The sequence below is a fragment of the Galleria mellonella genome, unplaced genomic scaffold (genome assembly GCF_026898425.1).
Source record: "Galleria mellonella isolate WM207_F2 unplaced genomic scaffold, CSIRO_AGI_GalMel_v1 utg33, whole genome shotgun sequence".
Classification (NCBI taxonomy): Eukaryota; Metazoa; Arthropoda; class Insecta; order Lepidoptera; family Pyralidae; genus Galleria; species Galleria mellonella.
The window spans coordinates 11048996-11061753 of record NW_026442079.1 but is presented as its reverse complement, the minus strand read 5'-3'; the positions used below and the strand labels follow the sequence as shown (position 1 = coordinate 11061753).

At 33.3% G+C, this 12758-nt stretch overlaps 2 protein-coding genes across 21 annotated transcripts in view; one reads left to right on the top strand and one right to left on the bottom strand.

Moving 5' to 3' along the window:
- Positions 1-11302, top strand: part of LOC113519612 (coiled-coil domain-containing protein AGAP005037) — a 282821-nt gene extending 271519 nt beyond the window's left edge. For 6 of the 18 annotated variants that reach the window (XM_052896592.1, XM_031911378.2, XM_031911381.2 and 3 more), the window contains 8 exons: positions 250-312; positions 657-817; positions 969-1088; positions 1172-1281; positions 1555-1696; positions 1861-1961; positions 2226-2373; positions 7946-11300. In XM_052896592.1, the coding sequence (XP_052752552.1) occupies positions 250-312; positions 657-817; positions 969-1088; positions 1172-1281; positions 1555-1696; positions 1861-1961; positions 2226-2373; positions 7946-8695 (1595 nt within the window). In that variant the 3' untranslated portion in view covers positions 8696-11300. Of the gene's footprint in view, positions 1-249; positions 313-656; positions 818-968; positions 1089-1171; positions 1282-1554; positions 1697-1860; positions 1962-2225; positions 2374-6692; positions 7035-7905 lie in introns of all 18 variants that reach the window. The other 12 variants (XM_031911386.2, XM_031911385.2, XM_052896595.1 and 9 more) reach the window with 8 other exon arrangements.
- Positions 11303-12393: 1091 nt separating this feature from the next.
- LOC113520692 (tyrosine-protein phosphatase corkscrew-like) overlaps positions 12394-12758 on the bottom strand; it is a 73759-nt gene continuing 73394 nt past the window's right edge. For all 3 annotated transcript variants that reach the window (XM_031911470.2, XM_026906101.3, XM_031911471.2), the window contains one exon: positions 12394-12595. In XM_031911470.2, the coding sequence (XP_031767330.2) occupies positions 12575-12595 (21 nt within the window). In that variant the 3' untranslated portion in view covers positions 12394-12574. The remainder of the gene's footprint in view (positions 12596-12758) is intronic.

The window sequence follows — 12758 nt, the reverse complement described above, 5'->3', positions numbered from 1 at the left end:
TAATCGTATACTATAATAGTTAAGCAGTTTTTACATTAAATCTAATACAAAGAGATTTATAAACATTTATTATTCACATCGTCCAAATATTATGTTCTAGTACAGTGATGCTAATTTACTTCATTCTTGGATGTTTCTAAATTCCTTTCTATAAATCTTTCTCTTTTATCACTCTCGTAGTTAATATCATAACCATATTCATAATTCTTGTATTTGATTTCTTCCCGCTTACTTCTTTGCCATAACAAGCCGATACCAAACCAACAAAACCGGCAATCAAATCATCAACTTTGCCGCGGACCTCCTCACAAGGTAACTCTTTGAAATCCATTGATATTGGTGTAAATATTTGGGCTGTGACCAATTTGTGCAGCCTACGCTTCCAATATTCTAATACAATAATTACAAAATAGGAGCTTTAAAATCGGAATGATGACATTGTAATAATATCCTCTATATGCAATCGCACAACAAAATATAACTAAAAATCTACTGATAATTGCAAAAGCTTACCCGTAATTGATAGTAAATATTGCTTTCCACCCTAGATAACAAAGCGAGGCTGCTACGCTTACAAACTTCGCTTCCACTGCGTACATGTTTAAAAACAGCGTGAACATAATTTTTAGGTATTTTATTTTTTATTGCATTTACAGAGCGAGACCGTCTAAAGCCTGCACCACCACCGAAACCAGCTGGTTTAGTTGGCCAACAACTTGCTTTGGTGCCACAGAGATCTTACACGATCAACGTCTCACCCGATTTCTTTAATCAACTCCGTATCCTGCAAAAGCAGAGTCGCGATCTAAGAATCGAGGTGAGTTATCTTGCATTTTAATAATTGAATTCACTCTTTTAATCGCGAATGTTTTTTTATCGCTGTGCGAATTATTAACTGTAATTGCGACTGATTCGTTTACCTTTTCTGTTAAATTTTATATTATAAGTAAATGCTGTTTGATCCACAGACTCGCAATTTGCGTCGATCGACTCTGGCTCACGCCATGCAAATGAGGCAACTCATGGCTGAAACTATTGTGAAGATAGGCGCCTTAGCGGCTAGTTTTTGCGAGCATGACCCCGAATCGGTATGTTTTCAAAATCTTTGCCTTTAAAATTAATGTCTTCATTATAAGTTCCTAAGTATATTGAAAGCTTTTGTTATTTGTAGCAACTAACTCGAGAAGAAGAAATTTACAGGCAAGATATGCTACTGCTCGAGAATGATCTATATGAACTCGAGGCAACTGTTGAACGTCTTCGCGGCCAAGCTGCCAATAAGTAAAAATTTTGCTTAATTTATTTTTTTATTCAAATAACATCAGGTTCACTAAGTCAACTCACATGACCAACTCTACTTGACAACAGAACTGTGTCTATTTCGTTTTCAAAGTAAGTCTCCGATAATGGTAAGATCTATTATTATAAGTAAAACTTGCTATTATGTTTAATGACAACAGTCAAAATGACTTCTGACTATCTAACCCATAGTCGTAAAGAGTTATTTTCAATAATGAAAGAATATCAATGAAACATAATTAACAAATATTTTAGAGAAACACGGGTTAACATGGCGGACATAGAACGAATCGCGATGGTACTCTCAAAGAGTAGTAAGACAGTTGCTGATTGGAAATTGAAGTTCCCGATTCTTCAGGACACGATGAAAGTCAAATTAGCTTCCGAGATGGAAAAAGTAAGTCACATAAAATTTATATAAAATTTTTATCTGGTCAAACTTTTGGATTTACGATATAATGTATGCTATTTATTATTAATATTAAATAAATATAGGGTTAAAATATAAAATATATATATATATATATATATATATATATATATATATATATATATTTGCAGGTTGTCAGAAAAGAGAAAATGTTAGAAGAGGAACCTGAACGCTTGGAATTAGCGTTAAGACGATGCAAGAAATTGACCGGGACGCTTGTGACTTTGAAAAGGTATGAGACTTCTACAGAAAAGAAAATATATTTATAAATTTATCTTTCTATGATATGGATATTTTGTATTATATCTTAAAATTTAAAAAAATCAAAATAACAACAAAATGCAATTATATAATATTTTCAGTGCAGCATGATACAAAAAATAGATTCAATTGTTATAAAAGTGGATGATTCTCTCTTTGTAAATTGAAGTGCCCCTACTATAACAACTAATCTATAACTTGTGGCATGCAAATAAATATAAACAAATAAATACAGGTTAGCCTGCGTTCAAGAGCAAAGACTTCCGATCACAGATGGTCGCATATCTCCAGGCTCTTCACAAAGCTCAACTTTTACGGGTGGACCATCATCTGAAGAGTTTAATTCTGATAGCACGTGCCATGTTGCGCAAACTCACAATAAGGTAACAGATGCAAAACTAGCTAATCATTAATCAATAAATCAATTTAGGAAGACCATTTTGACTGATTAACTACAATATTAAATTGATAAGGGTCTTTAAATTAGTTTTAGTTAGTTTCTAATGTTTAGCGAGAATTCGAATCCTAATTTCATCAAGAGAAAGTTCAAAATGACATTGTCATAGGTTTCATAATGCATATAATGTGAATAATGAAAAGTGCACCATTAGTCTTTTGTGTCTGATGTACTTGTTCATACCCCACCTTGTCACGTTTCGTGTTGTCGATAATATTGAGTATTTTAAACCCATTCAAACAGCTTTTTGATGTGACATCATCTCAGTGGAAATTTTAATGTTTAAGTCAATAAGTAATCAAATACCAGTCAAATCCCATTAGGGAACCTGTAGACGTTGTCACTCAAAAAGATCTCCATTACCGTTAAGACTACACAGCTACCTAGTTTTTTGAATGAGTATGACAAGATATTTGAAGATCAGGTAACGACTACATGACAATTTATAGAGTTCTAACAAAGATAAAAATGTCATAATAAAAAAAATATATATCTCCCTGTAATGTTAAATCCTGAAGATGTAATAACCTAAAATATACCTATTTTCCTGAACAAAATAGATGATTTTAAGAAATTATTAATCGTATCTACCTGTTAACACCATTTGTTTATAATTAAATCAATATTTACTGAATAAAATAATTACGTTACCATCCGCAAGTCTCGTTTGCGTTTCATCAGTTTTAACGACTCTCCCATACTAAATATTCAAATTTAATTCATTGATACCTAACGCAATGTTATGTCGACTTTATTCTTTAATTTATTTACAGACAGACTGTAAAGACATTTTAGGATGAATCATAATTACAAAGTATATTTATATGTAATTATATAATATGTATTCCATGTACCTAAACCACATTCGCTTAACAATTGCAGGTTTGCCAAAGGTTTAAAATTTGCATTTTTTTCCAACACTTCGATTTGTTTTTTTTTTTTATTTCATTTTTTATTATAATTTGCTCCCCACACCAACCCTACTAGTTTGTTGGGTAATGTCATGTCCTTAAGTATAGAATCTGCACAAATTTTTTGCTTCCCTACTGTAAGCATGCGCCCCCATTCTGTTTCTAACACTGAAGTTAGCATGTCATTTAATGCATTATTTTAATCTAGTCTAAACCTTACACCTATATAACCTACACCACAAGATACTGCCATGCCATAATCATCTGTAGTTATCGCTTATTAAGATTCATTTAGATTAACAATTAAAAATTTGTCCTACAGTATTGTGGTCCAACACGCATTATGGAATGATCCGGTTTGTATCTTAGCATAACCCGTGTATTCTGGATGTTATCATGAAATCGGCCTCAAAATTATAAGTGTACTTACGAAACACAGTTTGCGTTTCTTAAATACACTGCATTATTTACGAAATTGGCATAAAAAATTATATAACTTCGTCCTTTATTGTGTCACGCTCTGTCTTAATTTTTCAATATTCTTGAAAGATTATTTAAATTGCTTGCGTTAATATTAGATATGCTTTAAATTTAAACTAGATCGGAATATCTTCGTCGCAGATTTTAACAGTCATGCTGCGATATTAACTCCTGCTACTTACCTCTATTGACGGACTCGGAGAGAATTGAAATTAGCTTTATTGTATTATTTTCAATAACACTGACATATTATGAAGGGACTTGAAAAGGGAAGAAGTTCATTCAAGCGTATTTTATTATATCTTTTGCTATGACTTCGACAAAATTTGTACTAAATTTTAATTCAGTCTTCAAATTATTCTTCTTATAGTCGACAATGTTTACTTCTAGTTAGTTACATGCTCATTCTAATTTTATCATAATTGAAATAACTGTTTTTACGAAATATTATATTTATATATGTTAATTAAACTCGGATTTGAAAATATTTTTTGTAATACCTTTGTTACAGATGCAATATTACACTTAGGTATATGTTTATTCCATTATGGTGATTAATTTATAACTATGATATTATAATAATTTTAACGTAAATTACTTTTCTAAGTTCAAAAACAAATATTACCAAAATATTATAGGGTTATTGACATGAGTATCATATAAAAATACTTGCTTTTTCCCGCTACTTAGTACACGTGGACTTCAAAGGTAGGAAAACGAATTAAATAGATCACTTCTATATGAAATGTCAAAATTAAACACGCCACATTTTAAGTTAAACCTTTAGGAATATTACGATGAAAACTGAAATTCAATTTGATATAGTAATTTTTGCATAATGCCAAAATAAAAACAAACAAACAAATAAACAGACAGATTAAATTTTTCAAAAATGATTGTTTTGATCTCTATTGCGCTTATATAGTTTTTTTCTTAAATACCTTCCGTGTAGAGACGTCGTCTAGTTACAATTTTATTATATTTGTAAAATTTCAAAATTTAATACACTTTTAATGTTAAAGATAGGTACAAGACAGAGTGTGACAAGAACTTAAAACAGAATACAGTGAAATTTGGAAATTCTTTTGCACATATCCCTGCAACCAAATGCACTTTTCGTCAACGTTGCATTTTTTAATCCTTGCTTCAGGAAAACAATGCCAATTTTAATAACATTTCAGCCATAAACCAGATGTCGAACGTATGTAGCATTGGACCTGCTATTATCATGATCACTATTGAGTCCAAACTTGTTTGCCGTTTTGAACTTCTTGGTTTCCCATGTAATTTAATATTTTAAATTTATGTGCTTAGGTAGGTACATGCCGAATACGAAGAGGCAGAAATGAAAATCTTATTGACCTTGCGTATCATAAACTAGCCATCGGCACATCTCGTTAAGTCACTTCATTTCAATAATTTGATATCTTGTCCAAATGTATATCATGTCCAATGTAAATGAAGTGGCTACCAGATGAAAGAATAATGCGCATTACATATATGAATTTTTTCGTCTTTTTCAATCATGTTATACTTGTGTCAAAGACCAACTACGACTGGTCTGTCCCCACGAATCTTCTTCGATACTACTGCAATACTGTTTTACGTTGTGTCAATTTTATCGAATTGTTTTAACAATGGATTTCATGGTCTTTTTCCCGTGATGGTACCCGTCAGTTCGCCTGGAGACAGAGCCAATACTTCAGAGAAGCTATTGTTATTAACGAGTAATAAATCTCTTCGTAATATATCCATTATTATTATTCATTAACTACGTTTATAATATTTTTTTCTATATTTTATCCACACCCGTATTTTACTTTTTTAATACATTTTTCCTTTCAATATATTCATCTCTTGTTTATGTAAATTACCACAAATTTTGCTATTTTATGTAGGCATGTTAATGCACTAAAGTACACGATGCTTTAGCAATATTGTAAAGAAAATTCGCTTGTCTAACAACCATTGGAAAGACTTATAGAAATTTTGCCTATTTTTTCCAGTTCAGACAGTATTGAAAGAATCGGTACGCATGCTTACATATTTAACATTTTATGTACTTATTTGGAATTCCATTGTTACAAAAAGTACCTTTGAAAACGGCGATTTAACTCGAATTTCAGCCATTTAGTAGAGGATCATCTGGCATAATTATTGTTCTCAGCATTGCAAACATATTGCTGTTTTCATGGATACGTCCATTTTTAGGCATTGTAGCTGGAAATTTGTGGGCCATTATACAACTTTCAACTGATAGCAGTAATTATTGTCTTTCTATTTTATCCATATTCTTTTATATTTCATTTTTTCCTGTATCACTTGAAAGTTGTTATTTTTATACCATATGTACTTTAGTAATGAATTATAATTAAAATGAATCGATGATACCTATGATAAAATGTTAACTTTCTGTATCTATACTTCTACTCAATCTAAAATTAGGCCTACCACGTACAAAATTGTCATTTGTCGTATAGTAGATTACTTACCTATCTATTAGGACTAAATATGCACGTTGCATGAATTAAAATTATTTTAAAAATATACTTTGAATAAAAAAGAAATTACAAGAAATATTTTGATTGGAAATAATCCGGAAAAAAATGTATGACAATGAAAACAATTCAATTAAATTTTAAAGATAAAAAATAACACCACCGAATTTTTTCCAATTACTTAATTAAAATTGATGATTTGATAATTCAAAATATTTTTATTAAAAATTATTGGAAAGCCACACCAAGTCTCTAAACTATTAGTTTAATATTAACTCTTAATAACACGCATGTTGTATATAAGTAGATGCTTAACAATAGTTTGTGCATTTGCCTGTTTTTTGTTTTTGTTGCAGCGTATTCTCGATAGCAGGAGCAGCTCACAACCTAGAACTTCTGGAATGAATATGCCTTAAACACCACGTCTTCCATTTCCTCGAACTTCCGACCAACATACACTGTCTATAAGCAATTATATCACTCTCACAGAATAATTGATAATCTTCCTGATATGCTTCCATTAATTTCACAATTCTTACTCACTTAATTCTCCGCTACCTACCATTTCTATATTATCCTCTACGAAAGATATAAGATTGTGGTCGTCTATAACATGTCCTATTTCAACCCCCCGAATAACTGTTCTCTGACTTGATTTAAAAAATATGACTTAACTAATCCACGCATCCGGATCAAAGGTAATTCCTTTTCAAAATTTCTATGCTTTTGTCAGTATTGTTACTATAATATTAAAAATTTGTATACCTACATCGCACATACTATATTGATAAATAAAAATTGTGATTCGAAGTAGCTTTAGCAAACCACTTAAGCTTACAATTAGATTAGTTATTTTACTTGTTGACTATTAAGTAATTACAGTAGAGGGTTTGTTACAATTAAGTCATATATTATATTACCTACACATTTATTTAAATTTTTGACTAATGGCAAAATCATCACAATTGTTAAGAGTGAAATTCTTTTTGATATTTAAATATTTTTATGCATTTTTCAATATCACGGAATTTAAGTCATTATGTTAAATCTTTCGTATCTCACGCAATCCGATATATCTACGTACCTATTGGATATAATGTATTTCTTATAATTATTTCTTCGCCTGTTCGCCCTCTCCGATACTGACCACCATTTCGGTTCTATTTACCACAAGTCATAGGCCGCTCGACAACCTTTTTATTTTTTGTCGTGGAATAATTATTTCTGACATATTTATTACTTTGTGAATCCGATCCTTGTACAATTATCACTTTTAATATGTTTATAATTATTCAGCGACAGAAAAAGAAAGGGAATCGCCTTTTGTTTCTATTTTATTCTTTTGAATGATTGTGATCGCATTAAGACATATAGCTCTATAAATAATTGTGAATACTGTGTGTTCTTAATGGATCTTCCTATTTGAATGAACGTCTCTATATGTTTCTTTCAAATCTGTGTTTTGAATTGTTAAAAGCGTGGTTGCAAGCAACCAAGTGATTAGAACAACATTGTATTAAACGAGACGTTGTATTACTTGCAACCGCGCTTTTATGATGTCTGTTGGAGATTGGCGGGCACAGCTAGAAGTGCGTGGAATGGTGCGCAGGGCACCGGCGGGTGCGGGCGAGCTGCACCCCGGGGAGCAGCGGACGTGCGGCCAGAGAACGCCCTTGACGCGCTACTAGACGAGCTGCAAACATTCGCCAAGCCGTCCGAGCGCGGGGGACGCGGGGAGGGCCCGCTGCGTCGCCTGCACTCGTACCCGAGCGGCAGCGACACCGACGCCTCGCCGCCGGTGCGCGCGCGCGGCCAACACCCTCCCAAGCCTCCCGTGCCCGAGCGACACCCCGAGCTACTCGCGATGGCCGCGCGCCGCGCACCGCCTCCCCCTCCGCCACGGACGACTTCGCGCTCGCCTCTCGCCTCCCCCACCTCACCCTCCTCCCCGCCACGGATAGAACCCGATCCCCCGCACGCCCCAGACCCCAACGATGACAAGGCCTCGTCACGGCAAGCGCTCCTCGAGCAAAGACACCAGGAGCTCCTGAAGAAACAGAGGGCGCTGCAGGAGCAGTACGCTCGTCTACAGATGATTCAACGCAGCGGACCTACCCTCCCGCCGACCGCGCAGCCTGATTTAAAGAAGACGGGAAGCGAATCGAACCTTTTGACTAAGATGAACTTGAATCTTGCCACCGCCGCTATATCTGGGAGTATGACTCACTTAGCAGGCGAGGGTGATAGGGCAAAGAGTGTGGATGCTTCAACGGCACCGGAGAAGCCTTCGCAAGGTGTCAACATGACGGCAGAGAGCGTAGCAACTACGAACAAAGTTTACGAGACTGATATACTGTGACCTTGTAGTCGTTGCTTCATTGTATCTGTGTAAAGTCGAGTACTAGTTCATATAATGAGTACTAATGGAACCGTGGCAGTATTGTCCTCGGTATAATTTCGTGTGATGTACTGCGGACGTGTTATAAGCGCTCATACGAGTCCCGTTGACAGAGCCTAGCTAACAATAACTCCATATTAGTCATCGTGACGTCCAGATGACTAATTTGTGCTTATATTATGTCCCATGCTCGCTCCTTAGATTCATTCAATCCCATCAAATAAATAAAGTTCTGCTTATTGTTATTATAATTTGTATAGTATCCGTTGTGTTGCTGAGCAAATAATTTTTTTTCGGTTTAACGACGCCGCTTGTCCACTCCAAACCATATCACGTTCTCTGCATAATATCATTCAAATAACCACAAACACGATTCGGAAACGCATAAGACGGACACCGATCTATCAACAAATGCGACTGTAAGGCAAGAACACCGGAAGCACTGAGACACAATATTACAATATTATAAATAATATGAAGCAACACGAAAATACAAAAAAATAACTGTAGTTGATTGTTAATAAATGTAATCCGTCATGTCATGTAGACGATCGTTTACTTACTTGCGTTTGACTAAGTTACAATGAATCCATAACTGTCAGTATCGATATTGACATAATAATAGTTACAATACATTGTAAGTCTACACTTAGGTGATGCTCTTATGTAATATGTATAAGCTCTATATACCCACATTTTGTACATACGTCACTAAGTATACCTACCTAACTTTACCTACACTTTCTACTACGATTCGAAAGTAACATGCGTTATCCTAAGACTTATCTTACAATAATTATTAAGTGCCAAAAATACTCGTCTCTCACCATACAGTCAGTATATAAATCGTTTTGTAACTAAGCAACGACTTTTTAATGAATCCATGTCAAGAGGCATTAGAATTATAAAATTCAAAAGAAATTTAATTTCAGACACGCTATAAAGCTCCGCACAACGAAAACAAAGTTGTATTCAGTGAAGTTACTATCGAAAAATTTCTTACTTCTACTATTAAACTATTTAATATTTTTGACGGCTGGTTTAAGAAATTGAAAATATAGAATAAATCGACTGTGATAAGAGAGAGTTACCTATGTGAAATGAGTAAGAATTGAATTCTCCAATTTTGCACCGCGATTTACGTCTCTGTACGCATCTAATGGAATCTAAATTTAACGTTTAAAGTCGAAATAGTCATCATATAAAATATTCAGTGCACGACACACTATTACAGTGCACTCGTTTAGTCAAATTGATACTTATTTAGATAAAAACACTTATATAACTTCACCAGTTCGGTAAATACAGACTTAGGTAATGTGTCTACCTGGTAATACTTACGTACATATTCGGCGGACCATCATAGATGGATCTCCAGGAAGGTCAACCTACTACATATTATACTCGCACTTTAAAACCGTCAATAATATTAGTATAGTTAAATTAAACATAATTCTTTATAACGTTATAGTATAAATGTGGTCAAATTGATTGAAATAATGAAATAATGAGTGATATTGTTGTATAAAATAATTGTGTTAAAATATCCTTATTTTTAGACTCGAAATATATCTGCATTAGAAAATGTATAGAGTCTAGATATTTAGCAATAGTATATCTTATATGTTATACCAACTAAATGTTTGCGCTTTTTGAATGTTTGTTGCAAATACCTAACACAAAAATTTCTTATTATAAATGCACGAAAAATTTTCAAGCACTTAGATAATTAATTTTCGCGAGACGCGTTTTAATAGAACAAATTTTAAAATCCAAACAGGATAATTTTTTGCCAACTAAATGAAACAAACTTTCGAGAAGACCTCTATAGGTATACAATAGTGTCCGCTTTTGTATCGTAGATTGCCGGATATGAGTACATATTTTTTATTGAAAGTGACATAGATAAATAGTAGAAATTATATTTTCACACGGAATAAATTGATGGTGTACTTATTACATATTTATCCCTAACTGTCGCGCATAACTGATCACTGTTAGATCAGATGATTGATCATTAACTGATCACACGCCAGCAGACCGCTAACTGTGAGGAATTGAAATGTTTTCTCATTTCATATTCCTTTACGATAATTTTATTAAAATCACTGTTATGTAACATTTTGTATTTATGAATAATTTATTTATTCAATATTTAAATAATTAAGTGCATTTTATTACTTTATTATGCTGCAATATATCGAGACGTGCCAAACATTGCATAACTTGATTTGTATTGTAAGTATAGATGCAAAAGTAAAACGAATCAATTATATTTTACATTCTTTTTTTATACGCCATTTTTAATAATTTTAATATTATTACTATAATTATTATCATAATTAATTAAATATCTAGTTTATAAATTGTTAATAAATTAATTGTATAAGGACACGCAATGATTTCATAGCTTGAAGCTTTTTACCTTTTTATATTACTATTTTGTTTATTAATTTTAATATACCTACGTTATTATGTACTATTTCTTGTTTAGTTACGATTATTCATGTTAATTGTATAGTTTTAACAGGAATAGCTTGAAAATGTTTTAATGTGGAATTAAATAAATATATATACACGTCAAGTTATTAATTTGTTTCATTGTCCTCAATATTGCATTGTGAAGATGGTAACTGGATATAAAAATTTTACTCTCAATTGGAAAATAGTTGATTTTATTCTACCACGTAATCGGAATATAGTCACTGATACTATGTCCGTCTCCATCTAATACAGTAATTGTGTAGCAAACTCACGTTAGTAGGGATAAACAGCATCGTGACTTGTACAACATCGTAATGGTATACTCTAAAGTTCAAGAGATTGAATCTAGTTGAGAATAAAAACTCTGTGAAATTAACGATCACATGAACACTCTCTCTTGTAATGGAAAATGCAATTAGTAAACCAAATCATTCCAATACATGTTAAGCTTGGAAGTCAAATATGCTCAGCGAAATATGGATAGTTATTTCTGATAATTAACTGTCCACTGTTGAACATAGGTCTCCTCCACAGACTGTCAAAAGAAACGGTTCCGAACCATCTGCATGCATTGACTTCCAGCAATGCATTGGTCGTCGCTCTGTCTAGTGAGGAGTTGTTCTACACTGCGTTTGCCCATACGGAGTCGCCATCCAAGACCTCTATCAGTTTTCAGTTCTTCGAGCTATGTGGCCAGCCCATTGTTTTTCAAATAGCTTATCCTTCGGGCCATGTCGGTCGCTTTGGTCCGTTTGCGTGTGTCCTAATTTCGGATTCGGATCATGCAAGAAACTCCGAGCCCTCTCCATAGCTCATTAAGTTTCTAAACTTGGAGCTTCTACATACTGTTAACCGTGTAGGACCATATTTCGAGTCCGTAGGTTATCACTGGCAACACGCACTTGTTAAAGATCTTAATGTTTAAAGTTGAAGGTATTTTGTATTGAAATATGGATTTGAATTAATGGACTTAATTATAAAATAACGATATCTGATCTTGAATTCAGTGAATTTACAGAGTACAGAGAAATAACAACGGCCTCAGGAAAGGCAACGCATGGTACTGCTCATTTCTATAGGCGACGGTTACCACCTTTCATCAGGTAGACCATCAGCTTGTTTTCTATTTTAAATTGCATAAAAATAAATTTAATGAAAATAAAACAAAATTTAAATGGTTTTATTTGTTTATTCTTAATGTTTTAAACTATATATGACTGTATGTAACGCTGTCGTATCTAATTGTACGACAACCGTTCAGTTCATTAACACGACGTGTTACAATTACAATGACATTAAATGTAACATATTAAGTTCTTATAAATAAATTATGCACTTTGGTTCGCTAAATATATATTATGCGTCTGTTGTGTACACCTGAAAAAGAAAAAATACAATAATTAGATTGCTGTAAATTATCATTTTTGGGAGTCTGTTTATATGTATATAATATGTATTCATCGTCATATCGGCCATTAACTGTCCACTGCTGGACATAAGTCTTCTCCAGACAGAAAGTTTTGTCAGTAGTTGCTACGCT